General features: G+C 38.7%; 1 protein-coding gene and 1 non-coding gene across 2 annotated transcripts; both read left to right on the forward strand.

The window, feature by feature from the left end:
- Positions 1 to 3886: 3886 nt before the first annotated feature.
- EREG (epiregulin) lies at positions 3887 to 20139 on the forward strand. Its single transcript, XM_037035512.1, has 5 exons — positions 3887 to 4091; positions 15070 to 15156; positions 16620 to 16743; positions 17352 to 17501; positions 19312 to 20139. The coding sequence occupies exons 1-5, from the start codon at positions 4049 to 4051 to the stop codon at positions 19391 to 19393; spliced, it is 486 nt and encodes a 161-aa protein (XP_036891407.1). The 5' UTR covers positions 3887 to 4048; the 3' UTR covers positions 19394 to 20139.
- On the forward strand, positions 7896 to 8051 carry LOC118979463 (U1 spliceosomal RNA). The gene has a single exon (XR_005064920.1). It is a non-coding gene; the product is annotated as a U1 spliceosomal RNA (small nuclear RNA).
- Positions 20140 to 23241: the final 3102 nt, after the last annotated feature.

The raw sequence follows: 23241 nt of genomic DNA on the forward strand, positions 1-23241 counted from the left end.
AGACTTAAAAGCATTCTCTATTTTTATTTTCTTCTATGTCTTTAATAATACACTTATTTAAAGAAAAACAAGAGAATTTTGCCCTTTAAATTCTTAAACCAGTTCTCAGTTAAGAACAGATTAATCCAGAGAAAAAGACTCTTCTGAAAAAGTCTGTGACAGAGGTTATTTAAATAAGAGTACCATATATTCAATATATGTTTCTCCTCTGTAGTTTGTCTCTAACTGGATTAAATGTTCTTTGGCTTTAGGGATATACTCACATATCTCTACCTTATCTGTACCTATATAATAATTCCATTACAAAGATATTCAATAAATATGTGCTGGGCATATAACTAAATGAGAGATTTGCCTAAATAGCTTTGTGTTCTGTTGATTTTAGTCAAAGACAAAAGCAAAATGGTTATTGTCTTGTAAAGGGTACGGGTAAATATAGAGCCCAGAATTTCTCTTGGAAATGTGTGCTTTAAATGTATTTTATAAGATATTATTTAACTTAAACATGATTTTAAAAATTATTATGAAAGACATAAGTTCTTCATTTAAGTTAAACTTGTTTAAAAGGCCTCCATGTGATTAGCATCTAATTAAATTTAGAATAAAAATATATTTTTCAAAAGTCAATATCGAATAGAACAGAATGATTTTTAGAGTCTCATATTGTGAATATTAAACTTAACGATCTCATCTTGGACACTATCCTTATTTTGCAGTGCCTTCATTGTCAAAAAGTGACCCTGTACCATTCCATCTCAGTGATTCTTACTAAGGACTAGCTAACAAAGAGACTTTAAACATTAGCAGTACAAGAAAGCTAACTCACCAAAGTAGGTATCCTGTGTTTTCAGTTTAAAAAGTAGTGATTTCAAAATGAACAAGTGCCGGTTGCTGTCTCAAAGTGCACCAACTGGAGGGAGGGAGGACCAACCACCAAGAAATGGAAAAAGAGTTAGGAAGTTTATAGGTCCCTGCCTGAGGCTAGATACTACCTTTTTAGGTGTGGCCCGGACTTGATCTGGCAGAAGTCTGTAGGGCCGGTCCCCGTTTAGGGCCCCCGTGTGTGGATGCTGCAGCCCAGGATTTCCTCCCTTCTCCTCAGAGGATGCCCTTGTAATGTAAAAAGGCTCTTTGTGCAACATTTCCCTGCCTGATATGGTTATATGTTTCTTATGCATCAATTAAAAACACAGATGACCAAGCCACCTTGAATTTGGTGTAATGTAAAATGAATACATTTTAATAATCACAATGGAGACAATGCAGAAACATAATATAGATATTATTTAGATTTACTAAACCCTTGAAAATATTTTGGTACCTCTCAGACTGGGAATTGTTGATCTGGCTGATGTGTTTAAGTCATTTTCTGGTATGAAAATTCCATATGACTTGATTATTTTCTTCCCAAATTGTTCTATCTTCAAATATGTTTGTGCCTTTAAGAGAAATTATGATTATACTTTACACTATGTATTTATATTTAAATGAATAATTAATGAAAATTGTCCCCAGTTATTAAAAAAAAAAGACCATGACGACATGCGGGGGCAGCGGCAAATCTTCTCTGATGCGTCATGATAGAGTCATTCTCAAAAACTAATGCCCATAGAATTGAGTAAACATAGAACCAATAAAGACAAGATTTCTTCACACCATGTGAAGGCACATTGCTGTGGAAAATTTGGGGATAAGCACAGCATTTTTTTCACAGTGATGGTATCTCATGCTTTAAACATCAGCTACGGAGTAGAAAAGTCATCCCCACGTGTCCATACCTTAGATCAGACTATTGCAGAGCGGCTCCATTCTCCTGTGGCCCCGCCCCCTCCTTTTTTTTTTTTTAGCACAAAGCACAGTGCCATTTTGAGGAAATGAGACATTAATTAGGACTAAAAAATATTTCCTGTCAGTCCTTGCAAGTATCTAATCACTGTGCAGAGTAAGGATGTGCTCCCAGTTGACACCCCATTCTTTCAAATTCTGCCTTAATTTTTTAAACATTTGAGCTATTTCTTTCCCAAACCTACTTTGTAAAACAAAAGCCATTACATAGCCAGCAGGCCCTGTTCCTAATTCTAATTGACCAGATTGTGATCCTTATCGGTGCTCAGTAAAACTGTAAAGCCATTCTCAAAATTACCTTTCTGGGTTCCATTTTGTTGTTGTTTTGTTTTGACTTTGTGAAAGAGTAGTTAAGTAAGAAGTCGCTTTCGGCCTGATTTCTTGATGGACTGAGAAGCTAGATAGATACAGGAGCCCCTAAGCCTATCTCCTTCCTACCACACACTGATTCAGGAATATTAACCACCCACCAAGTACCACGATCCTACCAAGTACCAGCATTAGTGTTTATGCATAATAACAGATCATTTCAGTGAGCACTCATCCTGTGCTGGGCATTGTGGTAAGCACTTTCATTATTTTCCTTTATGTTAGGTGTTATTATTACCATCCTATGTTACATATGAGGAAACTGAGATGGATTACATTACTTGTCCAAGTTTTCACAAGCAGACAGACTAAACCCAGAGCCCATGATCTTAACCACTGACCGAAAGAAAGATTACATAAGCATTTGTTTCCAGCACAGAAGTTGTGGCTATTTTAAGGGCACCACTCGGGGTGAGAAAGAATGAGACCAAAAAAAAGGAATAATATGAAGAAAACAATAGTTATCAGCATTCATCAGATTTCATTTTCTATTCAAATGTGTTTTCAGGACTAACTCACTGTTCTTAGGCCCTACAGGGGAATATAATAAAAAGTAAGGTAATTTATGTATTCTACAGATTTGAATTTACAACTTACAAACAAGAACAGTTAAATGATACAAAGTAGTTTCGTCAGGTGTGAAGTACCGGATCTAGAACCGTGTGAGCCTAGGTGGAAGATAAAAAATTCAGGCTGTATGCACTAAGAATGCAAAGATGATCTGTAGGGACAAGAGATCCAGGCCCTTGAAGAGAACTGTGAACGTGAGCAGGATTTGACTAGCTCCGTTAGAGGTAGTCATTCCCCCAAACTGTGCCTCCATCAGCACCGGAAGGAAGTGGGAATAAGTAGAGGCCTAACGAGTGTTCCAGCCGGGCTGGGGTGAGGCGATTTGGGGAACTAGTGGGAGCTGAGGTTGAAAAGGCTGGGCTCAGGTTTGTGGAAGGTCTTGTCCAAAAGACAATGGGAAGTCACCGAAAGATTTTGTACAAGGAAGTGGCAGGATTAAGGCAGAATTTGGGGAAGTGAAATCAAATGCAGCAGTCTGACGAATGGCAAATAGGACAGAACAAAAAATAACTTAGGACTTTTTTCATGATTACTAGACTTGGAAGCCATAAATACAGTAGCACCACGCAGAAGCAGAGGTTCTGAGAAGGAAGGTGTAGACATGAAAGGCACTCGCGGGTTGTGGCCGGTATAAATTCAGGGAGAGCGTCTGAACCCCCAAAACTTCAAAAATGTCCCTAAATCTTACACACATGTACCTCCAAACGCTCCTATTGGGAACAACAGCCCTGGCACTAAGACTGACTTTCATTCAAATTAGGCCTGTCACCCGCAGGCAACCAAAACCACCCCCAGCAATTCTGGCAGATAACCCCACAAAGCATCCCAATCCATCTGGTCCACGCTCCCCACCTCCATCCGCAGGAGTCAGAGGGGAAGATGGAAAAGTTTGGGGAGTAGCCCCGGAGCGCCAGAAGGTCCTTTTTTCATTCCTCAACCACTCTCTCAGGTGTTCAGATGCGTAGGATGACGTCCGGACAGTGCTCGGGCCACTCCACCCCAGGGGAGGATTGTGAAACTCTGGACACTCCGCACCTCGCCCCGCTAGTAAGTCCTCAGGCGCGAGACTCCTCCCAAGACTTATAAAGGTCACACTTCGGAGCGTCTGAGCTCCACTGCCTGACCCGCCTGTGTCGGAGGGACGCGGCTGACCAGTGGCCCTCCAGTCTCTCCACCGCACCCCAGCCACTCCCTCGGGGCAGGTGCGCTCCCCTCTGCGCCGGGGGCTCCTCCAAGTCGCACCGCCGCCGCCGCGGGGAGCAGGATGGAGTTGCTCGGCGTCCCAGCGCTGCTGCAGCTCGGCCTGGGTAAGCCCGGGAGGGTCTCTGCGGCTGAGCTCCATTTGTTGTTTGACGACTGGGGGGTTTCCACCTGCCGAAGTGTCCTCGTTACCAACCACCATGATGTCTTGGTGTTCGAGTCCTTCTTTCCCACCTGCCAGGGTTGGAATGGGAGGGGAACTGGTGTTAAAACTGCTTTTCATCGATAAATTAACTATCTGTGGGTCTATTTGTCATGCATGAATATGCAGGGCTCCGAATTAAGCAAAATAAAAATAGTCATAAAGATTTTGGTTTTTGCTTTTGTAAATTTGCTGTTCCCAAATCCAAAGACCAGGACGCACTGTGGGCACTCCAGTCGTGTTGTCTCTGTTGGGGGGAAGGGCTGGGTGGGAGGCGTGAGCAGAGACTGGACTCGCGCCCAGCAGACCCTTGGAAAAGGAGGCGTTTCCTCTGCTCCTGCCCTCGGTGTTCCGGTCAAGCCTGGCTAAGCTGCCGGGGGCGCTGCTGTGCACCGGTGTCAGGTTTGTGGGAGCTCCAGACCCCACGGAATTAAAACGCAGTTCCTGCCGTGCCTGGAACGGGTACTTGCTGCCGGTCCACCCTAGTGCCTGCCGCTTTGCCCTTGTCCCTGAGTCCCCACGGCGGACGGCTGGTCAGCCGCTTTGCATGGGCGCACATTCCACAACCTGTGAACGCTGAGTGCGCTTTAATGCCTATCATCGTCCTATTTGAGAATATTTAGTGTTAGTAGACAGAAAAGAAAAAGGAAAGAAAGAAAAGAATCCTTATGTAACCTTCTGGATTTTAAATACATATATATCTTCTCCTTAATCCTTTAAACTTCAAAAGGAATTTGGAGCTGTATATGAAAATTTAGTGCAGAAATAAAACCTGCCAGTCTCACCTTCTTGCTGGACTTGCAATGAGGCGAATTCCCCAACTACCTCCCTACCTGTGCAGGATGTGACAGTTAAATTATTATTTTGACACGCCTTATCTCAGGGCTTGTGAGACCTAATAAAATGCATGGTATGCACAGTGGAACTCGTTCAAGTTCAGGAAGGTAAGTGGAAATTGGATCTCTAGTTTCTATCAAAACTGTGCTAAGGACTTGGTGGAAGATTCTCAGTAAATAATGTGGCTTTGTGATCTTTGTTTTGAAGTCTCTGTGAGAAGAACAAATTTGGAAAAGTGGCAGTCTCCTTGCAGTTAGAAATTAAGCTAGGGGTCAGAATGGCTTAGCACTCCAGGGACCACAGCCCCTGTATGGTTGCATCCCAACAATGTGAGTGTCTGTTTGGGGACGTTCTTTGAATATTCCAATTTCAGGCAGCAAGGGCCTATGGATATCCTGGTTACTACCCACCTAGTGTATGTCCTGCGTGTTTTGTTATTATGAAAGTGCTTAACTCCTTTATTGCATTACTTAATTACAGTTCGCCTATTTCATCAGCTGCCAAGCCCATTTCCAAATGAGCTAGGTCAGTTTCTGTTTTCCCAGTGTGTTTAGATATTTCTCTGCCACTAGGAAAGTTCCTGTTTGAAGTTCTATGGCATATCTCTATAGTCCAGGCAAGTTAGTTTTATTCCAAAGCACATGGAAAAAAGATGAAGCCATCACTTATTTCTGAAATTGTCTCTCCCTCCACCCTCAAAATGATTACCTAGAAATGCTTTTCCCAAATGACTATTCTCATTTATTTTAGATTTCAGCAAACAGTTTATTATTGCCTTTTTGTGGAATTTGTCTTTATGACTGTGAAAAAGACATCTTCAGTTCCATCTTCTGTCTCCAACACATACAGATTTAAATTGATACTCACTCATACAATCATTTGGTTATTTTTAAATTTTATTAAGTATTCGATATTGATGTTCTTACTATATATAGGGAAACCATGACCCAAGTTCCCATAGGAAAGCAGGGCGAAGCTAGGAAAATTCACACCTGAGTGTGCCAGCACTTTTCAGTTCACTGAACATAAGTAAAAGTTATAGTTCCCCAAACTAGATAACACATTTCTAAAAAGTCAACAATTTTAGAGTTGAATTGTCATTTCTAATCTTGTGTCTGTACCAGAGCAAAGAGGAGAATTTTTTACCCTGAGTTCAGCAGTTAGTGCTTGGGGACTCTTTACCTAAAATCAAACATTTTCACTGATACCCAAATGGTCTTGGGAGCATGTTCCTGAGTGCTATCTCCAAGACAATTTATCCTTATTTCATTGTACAGTGACAGACAATTGAGAAGAATATAAACAATTTTCCTCGAAAACATGAGAAGCACAGATCTCAGTGAGAGATTGACTTTCCTTAGATCTTTTCTGTCTACCTGAAAGTCTATGAGCTGCCTGAATCTTAGCTTACCTGAGATGACACACATCATAGGCAGCAAACATGACGACAGGCCTCTCCTTTGTGGTTTGGACCTGGGTGTCCGAGCTGCCTTCCGCATCATCTTGCCATATGAACAACTTTGGTAATTGAGGTGTGTGGTTCTCTGCACTGGGGGGCAAATCCAGGAGCTGGGAAGGGAAGTAACAGTTACCAAATGCCTGATGTGAGCCAATCCTGTTGTGTGTTAGGTGCTTCACACATAGCGTATCATTTGCTTCTTAAAATAGCCACATGAGATCAGTGGGATCAGCCCGGTTTGACAAATGCAGGAACTAAGGCTTAGTGAAGAAATTTGGGTAAATGGCGAGAGTAAATGTCTTCTGTACCAGAATTTCCCATTTCCTGGTTAATTATCACCCAAAAGATGCAAATGCCATGTAAGAAATTGTGTTCAAAGAGACTATAAATTAAGGTGTGGTTTCCTCGTCTATAGGTCTTTATTCTGAATTAGATGACCTATGCAAACCATCTAATTAATATGCTGGGAACATTCCTTCAGAAGACAATGGGAAGACTCTCCAAAGCTAAGATAGGAGAGATCCCTGACAGCCATCACCTTGGTATGGTGATTCTGGAAGCTTTGAAAAAATGAAGTAACGTGACAGACTCAGAGTCCTCTGGCAGAGCATTAGGGAAGATTGTGTGTCTAGTTACAGGGCAAATAAAGGTTCAGTGACATTCTAGGCTAAAGTAATGATTTAATTAACTATCTGTGATATACACAATGATTTGACAGTTGTCCAGAAAAAATGTTAACCCTTAATTTCTTAGGACAAAAATGCTAAGTTTTAAATTTGAGGCATGAAAGTGAGTTAAATACAAATCCTCTTGAAAATCTTCCATGTAAAGGAAAAGCCTCACTCTCTTATATATGCATATATGTGTGTGTATATGTACATATACACATATTTATATATGCCAAACTTTATAGTTTTGAATCAAGAGACATAGACAGTGTGTAGAATATAGGTTTCACAACCCAGTTCTTTTATCTGATATTTTCAGGAAAACTTTTTCCTTTGTGAACCTCAGTTTTCTCATCTGTAAATAGGTCATAATACCTGTGTTATCAGATTATTGTACATGGATTTAATAAGTGGGATGACATTAGAAAATAATAAAATCACTTTTAAAATTAGAGGCATCATCCTCATCATCAGGTGCTTTCTTCCAGAATACTTCGTTTGATCCTTACCATAATTCCCTTTTAACCCGGAAAGGTATTAGTATTCCCATGTTGCAAACGAAGAAACAGACTTAAAAAGAAGTGTCATCCCACGTGTAAGGCTTTATGTTTGAAGGCGCTGACCCTCTGCTGTGGGCGCCCCCAACTCACTCTTCACTTCTGGTGAAAGTTCTACTCATCCTTTAAGACTGTTCTCTGATAAGCCCCTCCACCTTTCTTCTCCCACCACTCGAAAATCAGTGTGCATACTTACCTGCCCCGGCGTTGCTACGGAAGTGGTTTCCCAGCGTGAGGCATACCCGCTGCCCTCTCCATGTGCTGACCCCTGCAATTTCTCCAAGCACGAGAAACTCAACTGCATAATTTGTGCTGGTGGGGGACTATGTTCTCGTTCTCCCCTGGCAAAAAATAAAATAAAACGGGAAAGGTGCAGCCTCCCCTCCCCACTGTTCTTGCACCTCTCCTGTTTCTGTGGTTCTCACTTCTCAGTTACACTGTGTGTGTGTCTGGCCCTGCCTCTTCTTGGGCGTGCAGCACTTTTTCTTCATTTACATTGTGGTAGGCTAATATGAAATACTTAGTGTCAGTTGGATGAATGATTAGATTGATAATTTTAGAATTCTCACCACTATGTTTTGACTTAATCCAGCTGTTCTTTGAAAATCTGCTTGAGGAGCTAAATATTTTGAGACTTAAAGCAATAGCTTTTGAGAATTCAATTTTGTTGTTTCTGATAAAAACCTAATGATTATTCCTCCCTCTTTTCCCCATTTCTATCTCTTAGTCTAGTCTGTATTCATTAATGGTCTGCTGAACAAAATTTAAGGATATTTTAAATTACATAAACTGTGGGTGAGAGAAAGAGAGAGAGAGAGATTGAGCAGTGATATGATGAAATGATGGATAATCAGTAAAAGAAGGAAAAGTATTGTTTTAGAAATGGAAGGAACCTTAGAATAATCTAATCTAAACTCCACTTTCCATTCCTAGATCTCTGTTTCCAGAGATAAGAAAACTCAGCTGCAGGAAAATAAAATTAGTATGAGCTACAACTGGACTCCTTAGCTCATGGGTGTCATGCAGGTTTTTCAGCCTTGGGTGTATCTGCGTTTTGAACTGGATAACCCTTTGTTGTGGGCCTTCCGACGGGAATTGCTGGATCTTCAGCAGCAAACCCTGACTTCTACCCACTAGATGTCACTATCACCCTGCCCCCTCTGGTTATGACAACCAAAAAAAAAAAATGTCCCCAGGCATTGCCAAACATCCCAGGTTGACAAGCTCTGGGTTGAGAACCTCTAGTCCAGTGGGTGTTCCATTGCTATAACACACTGGCACTCATAATTCACAGTTTAAATGATCAATGCTTAAGTTACCAAGACAATTAACGCTGATGGTAAGCTGGATGAAAGTAAAAAAACCGATTCTAGTGCTAAAAAATCAACTTAGCAATTTTTATGGCTGATTGTAGCACCATTTTCCCTGAATAGTGATGAATCTTGTTCGTGATGGAGTCACTCATACTTTCTTCTTTTATCATTGCCTTGCTGACTACCCCATGCCTCCTTTTATAGTTCTGATTTCTCTCCTTCCACGACACCGAACTTCTTTTTCCCCCCAGTTTTCCTGGCCATTGCTCACTCCTTACCACCTGTTTCCCAATGTTCTATTATTTCCCCATTCCATCCTATTTCCCTTGAAACATTTGAGTGGCTCCTATATCTTTAAAGGTTGTATTTTCTCATATGACTTTCAAATAAACTCCACCAACTCGATTCTTTAATATAGTGTAACATAATAATACAGTATAATAAATACAATGTAAATGGATGCTATAGGAACTACACTTCCATTCCTTCACTCGTTATGTTTTCCTTTCACGTCTGCCAGCAGCAGGCACCACCACAAACCTGCTGATCTGCCTGTTTCCTACTCTTTTAGGGCCACCGCCCTCCTTTGCGTTTTCTACCCAGAAACTTGGCATCGGCTATGAATTTTCTCTTTCCTTTCTATCCCTGGGTATCTAGTCCCATTAAATCCACTTAGGACAGGAGCTATATTGTTCATGTCAGTTTTCCTTTAGCATCTTGTTCAATATCTTGCATACAGAAAAACCTCAACAGATATCTATTGAGCAGACATAATTTGAGATGTGTAGTTATTAAAAATAAGTATAGTCTAAGCTGCTCTCCTCTTTTATTCATTGGGTGTAACTCAGTTCTTCTCGAGCATTATGCTACAGAGGCATAGTGCCTCTCACTGAAGCTGAGGTCACCAATTTAACCAAAAATATATTTCACAAAATACATTTTTAGCAGTTTCAAATGTGCTAGGTGCATTATGCGGATTTGCTGAATGAAGAGTAATTAGCTTTTAGACTTTTCAAATTACCTTTATGTACTCATTCCCCCCCTGCCCCTTTTTCTGTTGCTCACTGATTAAAACTCTGTTCTTTTGCAAATTCATTTTTAGCAACAGGCCTTTATAAACAATGCATGGGATGATAGTCAATATTTTTCTTAAAATATCATTACATATTCAAGGCTGCAGGCCATAATATGACCATAATGAAAAGAAGGCAAATGGCAAACACTCACCATTCAAACTGCTGCTCCTTTGGGAGATGTATCTTTGGAAATAGTAATGTAGGAGTCATTGAAGTTTCTGGATTGGTCTATAGGGATAGGTATGAGAAGCAAGAATGAAGGGAGTAAAGGGTTATAAAAGACCCTCCCATACAACATTATGTTGAAGAACAAAATATTTCCCCAGAAAGACATTTGAAATAATACTCTAGAAATGAATCTTTGGCTTTTAGGAAGTGCAAGTCCCATGTTAGGAGCTCTTTAGTTACCACATTCTAAATACTCAGATTAATAAAAGTGTAACCTCTACACGAGTTGATATGCACTCTCCCACATTATGAGAATATTTCCATTATGAACAAGCTATGTCTTGAAGTTCATTTTAGGATAAAATAAGTTTTACCCTCATATTTCAGCATATTGACTCTTAATATGAATGGCTTGAAGAATAGTCTCGTATGGTTACTAAAATACGAGCACTTTGAAGTATGATTTAAAAATTACTAGCAAAACTGAAGAGTATAATGCTATGAATTGAAAGCCATAGTCTATTAAATCTCTTCTTGTCCCTTGATAATGAGGATCCTATGGCTGTCTTTTAATGTCAAAATTAAAAGAAATACTTATTTGTAACCATTATGACATCACCCTCTGGTTGCATCCTGTTTTATCTCAAACAGTTATCATTGGTTTTTACATTTTGTTTTTTAATAGCTTAGTTAAAAGGTTAACATTGAAAAACTGTAAGAAGAGAATGATTGCTACTAACAAAGGCAGGATTATTTCCAAATATATGAAATGTAGGATGTTACCAGAAAGTGTTGAGAGTAGTTTTGTGCATTATGTAATGTAATACAGATTTTAGTTGTTTTAACCAAGGCGCAGTGAGACCAGGTCTACTAGTGGAATGTAATCTAAATGAAAGGCGTCTGGAAACCGTGAAGGCATGCTCACTCTTCAAAGCGTACAAGATCTAACCTGCCTACTTACTGTGTTAGAGGCAAATGCCAAAATGACAGACTGCTGTGAAAGAGGCAGGAAAACTAACAGTCCATGAGTAGATGCGTAGGTGACCACAGCGAAAGTGTGACCAAAGTGATTTTGCTGCCGATACTATGATTTATAATGAGTTTGCTGTTCAGTTCTACACATTATAAAAGGTAAAATTAGGAAAATCATTTTCATTCTTTTCATTCTGTAACCTACGTCATTTTACTTTGGGTCACTTTTACATGCTGGATTGTTTTTCAGGAGAACCATTTTTATCCCTGAAAATTGCCATTGATTTTGCTGACTTGACTTTGTGGGCCAGAGAGCAAGTCCCTGCCTCCTTGTAGATGAGCCCCTCCATGTGCCCCTCAAAAAGCAAGGTCCAAAGAAACCAGGTGCAATAGAAGGATATTTCTGACATGAGAAATTCCTCCTGCTGTTGCATAAGCCGTCTTGGTGCCCCCGGGGCTCACAGCATTGAGTGCACCCCCCCATTCAGGTGACAGCACTCAACCTGCCTCATGTGTGCGATCCCCAGTATTGTGTAAGGGTGTAGGCCTGGCCGTGACTCACAGGTTAGAGGTGGTTTGTATCCTGTGAGTCACTGGCACCACTTCCTGCTGGCACCTTGGAGATTTCACTATAGCACAATCTCTGAAAGATGACGGTAGAGAGAAGAGTAGGTGAGCTTCAGAATCCTAAAACCCACTTGGAAACTGGACAAAAAAAATGGCTTAAGGGGATTTTGATTTTCATAGAAGCATTGAAGTAGAAGTTTCAACTGCCAATTTTGAGTTTATAAATCATTTACCCTATATCACCATGTGCAGAATTCCTCATGTATTATTTACCAATATAAACTTTCCTGTAGATCTGTTTTCTGAAACACCAGCATTATCCAAAAATTTCAGTATCATAGTCAATTACTTTCTTAGCGGGACCCAGGGTCAAGGACCAAAACTCAAGTATAATACTTATAGTTGAGTCTCAGAGAGATCATCAATGTCATAAAAAACCAAAAGATTAAAAAATATGTATATGACTATGACTTTAGCATCTATTCCTTCCCTCTATGACTTTAAAATAACAAGTAGTGAGTGATTCTTAAAAGTGACAGGGTCGTAGATATCAGAATTTTCTCTGGTCGAGTTTTTCCATCTTTTGATCACTCCCACTTACTCCTCTACCCCAATTTGCAAGGGCCTGGGGCAGAGGTGAGGTGGAGGGAAGCTTGAGAATCACTGTTTTAAAGGAGAGCTATGTAGATGAACCCATGATTTAGAACCAACTTTGCTATCTTATTGGCTACATACATCCAGGATGGAACTGCAGTCTAAACACTTTCTTTTGAGGGTACCATTTAAAATTATTTACAATTTCATCTGTAAAATACCCGGATGTTGGATTAATGCAGTGAGTCTCACAGAAACCATCCTGAGCGATGGACTATGTCCAAGGGAGTGTCACAGGTGAGGAGAGCCCAGTTTTCGTGAAGGCACACCCTGCACTGAACATTCTTTAATTCACAAAGACAAATATTTCACCTGTGGCCTGACCAACTGGGACAAAGTTTCCAACAATGGAAAAACCAACAAACTACTAGAATCCTTAAAGCGAAACAAAACAACACACTGAGAAGCAACACCCCCAAACGATTAGCTGGATTCTAGAATAGTCCCAGATTGCAGATGGAAGCGATTCCAAACAGGAGAGGCTAGTTTCTGATTCCTGCCCAGGATAAAGAAATGTGCTCCGAATGTGCATTTGCACAATGGATGGGGCTGGCCCTTCTTGGTGAGACAACCGGTGGTGTTGCCTCCAAAGAAGTCCTCAGCTGCAGAAGCAGGGGCAATAGGAGGGTCAAGGATGTAGAAACACAAATCTAGAGCTCCAGTCTGTGTAAGTTAAAGGGTTTAATTCTCTAGCCGTTAAAGTGCATAGCAAAATTATACCCAGAAGTGGTACAAAATTGATTTGGATGAGATTACAGCGCATTCTCCGTGAAAAACTCTGTGGACAAAGTCATCTTTTTTCATCACTGTTTGGCTGACAATGAAATTCAAATTTTGGTCATGTTTCTTATTTAGCAAAGATGATGTTTTTTCCTATAAGAGTAATTGAAGCAGCATTTATATTGTAGAAACGCAGAAGGGGGAGGAGATAGTTTTAAACTTTTCAAAAAGTATTTTCAAATCATTGAGAGATTATGGGATAGTGTCAAAAGATACATTTCTAACTCTCATCTTCGATGGTCACTGGATGATTGGTCTTAGACGAGACATTTAAGTTAAGTGCACAGAGGTTGTTTGAGGATGGTAACTACTTCACAGGATTGTTATGAGTATCAAGCTTAAAACATAAAATTACAACTATGATGCTGATGAAAAGAATGCAATTTCTTTAACAGATGCATGCCTTCTCTGAGAAAAAAAATAAAATCCTTTATTACGTGGGTTAAATCATTGTTTAAAATACCCAATTACAGATATTACAATCTTGTTACAGACCAGTAGAGGGCACTACACATACTTGCTGCTGACACTAGAGGCGAGATGATGAGGACCAGGGAACACTTATGGGAATTTCTGGTATGGAACACATTTCAGAAAAACATCACTTCATTTAATTCTCTCAAAAACTCTAAGGGAGGGAAATAAATCACATAGCTCAAGTTTTCTCCCAGGATTGCCTTTTCACCGTACTTTGTTGCCTCCCTTTGGGGTTAACTGATCACTTCAATTACATTTCTACTTGTTCCTTCCATGTGTTGTCTATGATACTCTAGTATTGTTGTCTGCTTCCAAATTCTGTAACGTGATCCATTAAGAACAATACTGTGTACCTTCAGGAAAGTAACTTAAACTCTTTATGTTTCCCTTTTCTCATATGTCTAATAGCAGCACTAGTACCTTCATCAAAGAGTCAATAAAATGTTTAAATGAGAAAATATAAATAAGGAGGGTAGAATGATGTTTGCATATAGTGCATGTTAAAGAAATGTTAACTGCTGCCAATGTTACCACCATTTATATTTATATATAAGATTTGCTCATACAGACTAGAAAGAGTGGTTGAAGTACAAATAAATCATTCTTGAACAGATGAGACTAAACTCTCTAATAAATATCTGTGCAATTAAAATCATCCTTCTTATGCTTTCTACGCAATTCAGAAACTACTTGAGTCATTCTGGTGCCTATTTCCCAATATTTATCTTTTCACTGGAGACGCGTGATGTTCAACTGCTTCCCGGGCTGATGGGAACTGTATTCTAGGGCTTGGTGTGGTTCATCTAGCATGTGTGCTCATTCCCACATTAGATGTGCTCTGACTTTGCTTAGGTTACCTTTTACAATGCAAAGAGTAATTTAGACACTTAAATCAACAAGAAATATATCTTAGGTGGAGAGCTTGTACAGTTGGTACCATAAGTAGAACCTAATTCTTATTCGAAGCTTTTTTGTGTGATAGGTTCTACCTTAGAGGATTGCTTTGGGCTTGACCTGGAGTAAAACAATGGAGAGCATACAATTTTCCAACTTATATGCTTCTTAGGGTATCAGACTTCAAAACCAGGCCTTTGAAATGTTCCCATGAGACATTTAAAGCAGGTTAAATCTATAACTAACTGTAAATATAGTGTCAAGACTTTTACCCTTGGATATAAGACCTGGGGTGCATTTTCTATTATATGCCTGTTTCTATGAATTATTTTCTTTTATAGTTTTGATGGATCAATTCTTGAATTAATTTCAACAACTCTAAATACTGCAACTTTGTGGAAATCCAACCAAGTTTTCTTTCCTTGAAGCATTAATTACATATTCAATTCTTTCCTCAACAGGTTTTCATCTTCTACAAGTGCTGCTCAGTACAACTGTGGTCCCTTCATGTGCCCCAGGAGAATCTGGAGACAACTGCACAGCTTCAGGTAAGCCCAGCTTTGTCAACAGCACTTCAAAGGATTACACGTTTTGAACAGAAATGTAAACACTCAAAGACTATACATATATGACAGCTACTGGATTAACAAAAGAATGTTTAACCCCCTTATGAACTAGCAATCTGGAAAACTTATGTAAAGAACTAATTGGGGGTAGTTCCTCTAGTTATATGGAGAAATTTGATCTTAAGGAGATAGGGAACGAGAAAATCAGATTCCCAATGGTCATTCTCCAGAGCTTAGCTGTGAAACACTGTTAGAGGCTGGATCCCAGGCCAAATAGGGCAAGTTAAACTTTGTACACAGTAGATAATCAATATATTTTTGTTGTTTTTTGTAACAGGAACAAGTGATATCCTATCTTTTTAGTCACACCGTTTATACAGAAACATTTATGGAGTATGAGCTACGTGCCAAACATGGTGTTTAAGCATAGAGCTACAAAGGTGAATGGTGCACCATCTTTTTTCCTCAAGGACACTAGAGCACTCTGAATGTGGCTCTGCTTTATATTTAGGCAAGGGTCCTCGTGCATTTGAGTCAAGGGTTATCCTGAGTTGTGGAGACAAGGAGTACTTATACTGAGGAACCAAGATGTTTTGCGCAATAACTTCACCTTCTCCCTTGTCTGCCTTCATCGTTGGGCTCTCTGGAGGTTTAGTCTGCCGCCCTCTTCTCCTCCCCTCCTTTTTTTTTTTTGTTGTTGATCTTTTTTGAACAAAAGTGTTACAATCAAGATACTATTTTAAAATATTGTTTCATGAACATTCTTCACATTTTAGTAACTAAAATATTCCAAAGTGAATTTTACATGTAAGCAGCAACACTATTTCTAACAGTGCTCCTATTTTCTTGGTTGTAGTTGCCTAACCAAGGCATCTGTAACTCAGGTTTTATCTAGTTTCTGTTCAGGTCTCATTGATAGACAAGTTGGGAAGCTTTGACTTCTTCGATGGTACCCTCAAAAACTCTGGAAAGTACACAGAAACCAGCCTTACTAGCTTCAAAGCCAATAGAGAATTGAGCTCTTTTTTAATTGATTAATGTATTCAGTTTACAATTACTTTTAGAATAATGAATTTCTGAATTATTTTGAGATTAAAAAATTTAGACACACTTTGGCTAAGTGAATAACTGTGGAGGGTAATGATTTTTTGTGTGTGTGTATGTGTCCTAAATTTACCTTCTCTATCTTTAAATGTTGTCCTTTGAGAATTAAATCCCCACATTTCTCTGGGTTAGTCTCTTGGACACTTTCCTTTGGGCTCTGGTGTTTGTTTCTTGTTTAGGGAGTGTGATAACTAGAATAACTTTCTACTCTTAAAAACTCTCCTCTCCTTCAGTGACCTGACCCGCTTCATTATAGTAAATTAGTGGTTACTATTATAAGAGGATGTTTAATGTTTCAAAGAAGTCAACAGAATGTATTAAACTTTCCATTTGCTTCACAGATCAGACAAGAAACATCCCACGTGTGGCTCAGATGTCGAGAATGAAGTGTAGCTCCGACATGAATAGCTACTGTTTGCACGGAGAGTGCTTCTACCTGGTGGACATGAGTCAAGAACACTGCAGGTAACATCCCCCCCCACACACACAACAAACAAAAAAGTTTATTGAATGTATATTTCTTTATTTTTTAATTTTTGAAGTTACTCATATTTACATGGGGAGCAGAATATTGGTACTTTGAGTATGCAATTTGTATCTTCTATTAAAAACTTTATTGAGTTTATTTTTTAATTACAGGGCAAATAGTAGTTATCAAATTGCACAGATACTTCTGGGATATAGACTGGGGAGGGCATCAGATACCTGCCTCTCATGCATGCCTCAAGAGTAGCTCATTTTTTAATCTTCTCACTGGACTTATCAGCCAGTGTTTTAGGACTTGATTCCACTGATATAGACAAAAAGTGCTTTGAGCCCTAAAAAGTCATGAAACCCCATTCTAGACCGGCAGCGGAACCAGACCACCATTTCCACACCACAGTTCAGCATGAGAGCTGTGTGGAGCCCCTTTGAGTCATGTTGGCCTAGTGCTAGGTCAGTCTTCGAGTTCACTTTTTAACTTTTGGCAAACCTCGCTGATTTCTTGCATTATAGCGTGAGATCAGTTCGTACAAAAGTCATAACCACATTTTTAAACAAGTAATGGACCTTTCTCTGGCGTTTTCCTATAGGTGTGAACCGGGCTACACCGGCAGCCGATGCGAGCACTTCTTTTTAACCGTCCAACAGCCTTTGAGCAAAGAATACGTGGCTCTGACTGTGATTCTTAGCATCTTCGTTCTCCTCTTAATCGCCGGTTCGATATACTACTTCTGGAAGTGGTAAGTCAGTGTTGTTCTCATACTCTGTTTTTATAAATTATTTTCATACAGTATAGACTTTCAAAGTGGTTAAAAATATGGACAAAGTATCTTTTTAGAAGGATAAGGTGGACTCTGCACCAGTGATGTTTATATAGGGGTTTTAGTGGCGCGTTGGGCCTTGAATTCTACTCTTAGCTCTGCTCCTTAGGACTTATGTGACCTGATGCAAGCCAAACTTGGGAGTCTCGGGCCTTTATAAAATGCAGATAGAAACCCTTATCCTGCATTAATTACAGAACCTCCCTGAGTGTTAACTACGATAACACACGAGAAAGTAAGCCGTACACCATGATGCCAGTGTTATGCTTCACCACTTATCTTTAATTTATTGGCCCAAATTTTTGTATTTTATAAAACACAGCCTTGTAAATTAAATAACCCCAGACACTTAGGACCTTGAATTTTAAGGGAGACTAATAGAAACGAGTTTCCAGACAATTATAGAAGCTTATGTTTAAAAAATGATCCATGTCAGTCTCCCGAAACAATCGTACTCCATCCTCGCGTGCACACTGTTCATCCTTGCGGATGGTCAGGCACAATGCCACGGTGTCCAGGTCAGGACCAGAATGTGGGAACAGTGTGCATTAGTTAATAACAGCTGCTCTTAAAATGTCTCCAGGAAATCCTTCTTATTTCGGAGTTGTTACAAAGTGTTCAGTGTACGTTTGAATGAATTTTTTTCCCTGAAAGCAGTGTACTTCTTTCGAAGGTCGAAAGTGCACTACTTTTAAAAGATTACATTTATTTTTGCCCATTTGATTTTAAGTATCCATCATATAACAATGCCTTCCTCATTGGTTATGATCACAGAACTGAATGCGATTAAATCTGAAATCCACCTAAAAGTTGTCTGACTACAGTTCTCTCCTTTATGAAGAAGGGGAAGATGATATCTGGAGTGGTAAACTATCACGCCCCAGCTCGTGGAGTTGACCAGTGGCAGAAGCAAGTCAGAACAAAGGCTTTTTAACTGTATTATTCCACAAAGCACAGACTATGGGCCTCATTACAAAATGGGTAGAAAATTAACTCAAACTATTAGGAAGATAGCTTGAGTAAATGAAGGAATGCGTGATTCAGAATCATGATAGGTTTGTGAATCCTAGTTGGGAGATCTTGGCCAGGTTATATAACTTACTTGAACGCTACTTTCTTCATCTGTAAAACGAAGATGAAAGCAGTAAATGTGAAGATAAAATAAATACTGAATGTACAGTACTTAGCCATTATCAGTCATCTCACTAGTGGCTAATAAATAGTGGTTATTTTAATTTTTATTGGTGATAGCATTATGCCAATGTGATGGATGGAATATAATAATATAGTGCAATATTCAAAATACCAGTTCTTAGTAGGTACGTAGGAAAGAAGGAAACAAAGAAAGAAGGGAGAGAGTGGGAGGGAGGGGGAGATAGAGAGAGAAAGAGAGAGAGAGAGAAGGAAAGAAAGAAAGAAAAAGAACCAAAGTAGCTTAAATGTGGTCATGTGCTCCTGGAATTTTACAATTTTCATAATAAGGTTCAAGCCTCTGAGGGCTCCTTTAATTGCATTTCACCATCTCCTTCAAACATTCCTTGACCATGCACTGTTGCTCCTCCCTCCCTCCTTATTCCTCCTGGTCCCGCCCAAATTTCCTTTGTCATTCTGGAAACACTACGTGGGTGCACCTTTTGAGTCCATGTACTTGTTCCTTTTGTGAACATACTCTGCTGTTATTACTGTTAAATACAGTGCTAACGTTCTATTTCTCAATATTTATTTCTAGGTCCAGAAATCGAAAAAGTGAAACATCCAGGAAGGAATATGAAAGGGTGACCTCAGGGGACCTGGCGCTGCCACAAGTCTGAATGGTGCCACCACACGCATGAGCCGGGCTGTGTGGCACGCCTGTTGGTATTTATATTCCTATTTTATTAATAATATTTATGTTGGGACATGTGCTGTGGACAATGGCATATTTTTAGCATACTTAGAACCATTTTTACTTTTGTTTTATTTTTGACATACTACTTGTATACTGTGCACAAACAAATATAGGAAGAAAATAGATATATATTTTTTCCTGGGCTAAATGCTTTGTTGAAAGCTCCGAAGCTTCTTTGCCTGCTGCAAATAACTTGCTCAGGAAGTATCGGCAAGTGATGGATTTCTGTAAGCCCAAATACGTGGTCAAATTAATTTAATAAATATATTTTTCTACTCCTCAAAGTAATGATCATTGGTGTGACGATGCCATATCTGATGTATATGTTGGCACCACTGTGTCATGTGTTGAAACATTTGGGAATTAGGGGGAAGCAAATGTGAGTCATGTGCTATACGTTACCCGTTTGGAACAAACTAAACTGGGAAAGCTCTGCCCCCTCCTGGCCCATCCCCAGCTGTGCCTCTGTTTATGTGCCTGAAAGGGAAGTGGACAATTCTATATTGCAACCCACACCTCCTGTGAGTCCTAGTCACCCATCTAACAGATTCTCCTTAAGTGAAATGACTTGAGAGCTTAATTTTATATTATCTTTTATACAAACACTAGTTATTTTATACCTTCACAATACTCCTTTTTGTACAGCATTTGTGTAAGGTAACTTGCCCATGAGGTAATTAAAAAGAAGTCCATACTGAAAGCCAAAATTTGTGCTTCTTTTTCATTTATTTTTATTGGGACTTGGCTGAAGAATTCTGAGATAACTCACAGTCCAAAATTTGATGGACTAATCATTATTTTAAAGCATAAGACAATAGTCACACACACATATATATATATATATATATATATATATATATATGTGTGTGTGTGTGTATAAAATGTACTATGTAAGAACTCACTTTAAATCCTGTGCATACTTATTGACCCTGTAAACAAAATGTAAAAGCCCATTTGAAGTGATCTTGTTTGCTCAAAGAGTATGTGCTGACTAACCAAGAAATCAGTTTTTTTTAAAAATATTTTATTTATTTATCTTTAGAGGGGGAGGGAAGGAGAGAGGAAGAGAAACATTAATGTATGGTTGTTTCTTGTGCATGCCCTGCTGGGAACTGGCCCCTGCCGGAACTGGCTGGCAACCCAGGCATGTGCCCTGACTGGGAATCGAACCGCGATCGCCTGGTTCACAGGCCCGCGCTCAGTCCACTGAGCTACATCAGCCAGGGCCCAAGAAATCAGTTTTAATTGATTTATTTTACTGACAAAAAGGGACCTATATTGGCTTACCTTAAGCATCTTAACTCATGTCACATATCTAATTGTAAGTAGTTTGAGGTGTTTCTAATCTGTATTTAAGAATGCTTATAAGCCCTGACTGGTGTAGCTCAGTGGGGCTTCATCATCTCAAAGCAAAAAGTAGCCGTTTCGACTCCTGGTCAGGGCACATGCCCAGGTCGTAGGTTCAGTCCCTGGTTGGGGCATGTACAAGAAGCAATAGATCAATGTTTCTCTCTCACATCGATGACTCTCTCCCTCCCTTCCTCCCTCCCTTCCCCTCTCTCTAAAAATAAATATAAGATCTTTAAAGAAAATTTTTAAAAAGAATTCTTAAAAAACTAACCTCTAAAATCTAGGTGTTTATTTAGAAATACTCATTGAATTAAAAAGTATGAGCCAGATCACTGTTTTTGCATGAAAAAAAAGTAAAAACTAATTGCTTTAATGAGGAGAGTACTAAACAAAAGGAAAAAAAATATGATTGCTATCATCTCTGGTTTCTTACAGACAATGGAAAGATTTTGATCACATTTAGTCTGTCTTCCTCATTTTACAGATTTCTCACCAAATTTCTAGAAGAGACTATTTATAGCCAACATATTGAGAACAAATGTAAATCCAATGCATAAATGCATAATTTATGGTTTCCCACAAAGGCCACACAATAACTCACCTGACACATACTCTATAACCAAGGACATTAAGTTCTATTGATTTGTACAAAAGGTTTAACCTCAAAAATTGATGTTTATGCAATATATTGAACACTTGTAATACAATAGAACACTACTGTTCTAGATGCTGTGTTTGCTCTCATCTTTCTGCCTAATGTCAGTGTCAAAGCAATAGGAGAAATGGTGCACTGATGTGACTGTGTCTAACTCAGACTTTTATTTTTGCATCCTCGAAGAAAGCTAAACTCAGTTGTTTTCAGGTAACATATTTTCATGCAAGAAATGCATATTAGTTCCTAATTTCCATTGATATTAATAATGCAGTTTGCAAAAGCTTATGTCTGATCTACTTGGTCACTTGCTGTAATATCTATTTTGTAGACTCGTAAAAAAGGCATTTAATTTGCTGCCCAATATTTTCAGGTTTTTTCCTACTCTTATTCATATGGGAGAAGGAGGAGCAATAACACATATAAACAGTGTTCTGGAATACCTTTTTCCTCCTTTTTTTAAATTGTATTTTTTCCATTACCATTTATCCCCCTTCCACCATCTTCCTGCTCCATGCACACCCTCCCAGTTCACACATGTTGTCCGTGGCCAAGAGTCCTTTTTCCTCTTTTGCTTGATCCCTCCACCCTCCAATCCCCTACCAAGAGCTAGAGTACTTTTTAATATTTTAACTAAAGAATAATTTTATCTAAAACATATATGTTATTTGAATCAGAATGATGTTAAATATATTGTTCTCTTTACTTTTTTGTACTCTGTAATTGCACTTTTAAAGTTTGAAAAACCATTTTGGTATACAGTTTATATTGAAGATGCGATGGAACATAAAGTTGTATTGCCTGCAGATTAAAGTAATTTATGTGATAATGAATTTTATTAGAGTACTGAATTGTATCAATTTACTTGTGCTCAATATCAGCTTTGATAATTGTGTACCTTAAGATATTGAAGGAGAATATACTACAAGATATTGTTGATGTTTATTTATTTGTATTGAGAACTGGAATAAATTAAAAAATAAAAATGCATTCAGCCATGCATTAAAATCTTCACTGATAGTCTCTTTTTCTTTTTTCCCACAATGCACTAGAAGACTTATAAGCAGTAACAAGACCACAGTGTATTTAGATATAAAGATGATATGGTCTTAGTTTGCAAAAACATTATATAACTTTATCACATTTTATTGCCTACCATAGTCAGAATTTCTTTGAAATATAAAAAGCCACATTATTTATAAAATTCTAGGTGTTAATGTTTTTAAAGACTATTTTAAAAGAGTATTTATAAAAAGAATAGATACACTAATTTAATCAAATTAAATTGGAATTATTTTGAAGGATTTGTTTTTACATTTGATATTATTTTGTATTAGTTTCAGGTGTATTGCATAGTGGTTAGACAATCATATACTTTACAAAATATTCCTCTGATATTTCATTACCCACCTGGACCCATATATAGTTATTAAAATGTTATTACATAGTTATTACTATATTCTCTATGTTGTATTTTATGTTCCCATGACTATTTGGTAACTGCCAATTTGTACTTCTCAATTCCTTCACCTTTTTTACCCATCCCCCCAATCCTTTTCCCCTCCAGCAACCGTCAGCCTTTGCTCTGTACCTAGGAGTCTGTTTCTGTTTTGTCTATCAGTTTGCATTGTTCTTTAGATTCCACGTGTAAGTGAGGTCATATGATATTTGTCTTTGACATTTCTCAGAGCAACGTAGTAGCAACATGCTAAAGTCTAACATAAATCTTTTGTAATCAATACCACCCATCTTAAAAGAGAATTTTTGTC

This window comes from Sturnira hondurensis, unplaced genomic scaffold (assembly GCF_014824575.4).
Source record: "Sturnira hondurensis isolate 20B ecotype Veracruz unplaced genomic scaffold, ASM1482457v3 Scaffold0022374, whole genome shotgun sequence".
Taxonomy (NCBI): domain Eukaryota; kingdom Metazoa; phylum Chordata; class Mammalia; order Chiroptera; family Phyllostomidae; genus Sturnira; species Sturnira hondurensis.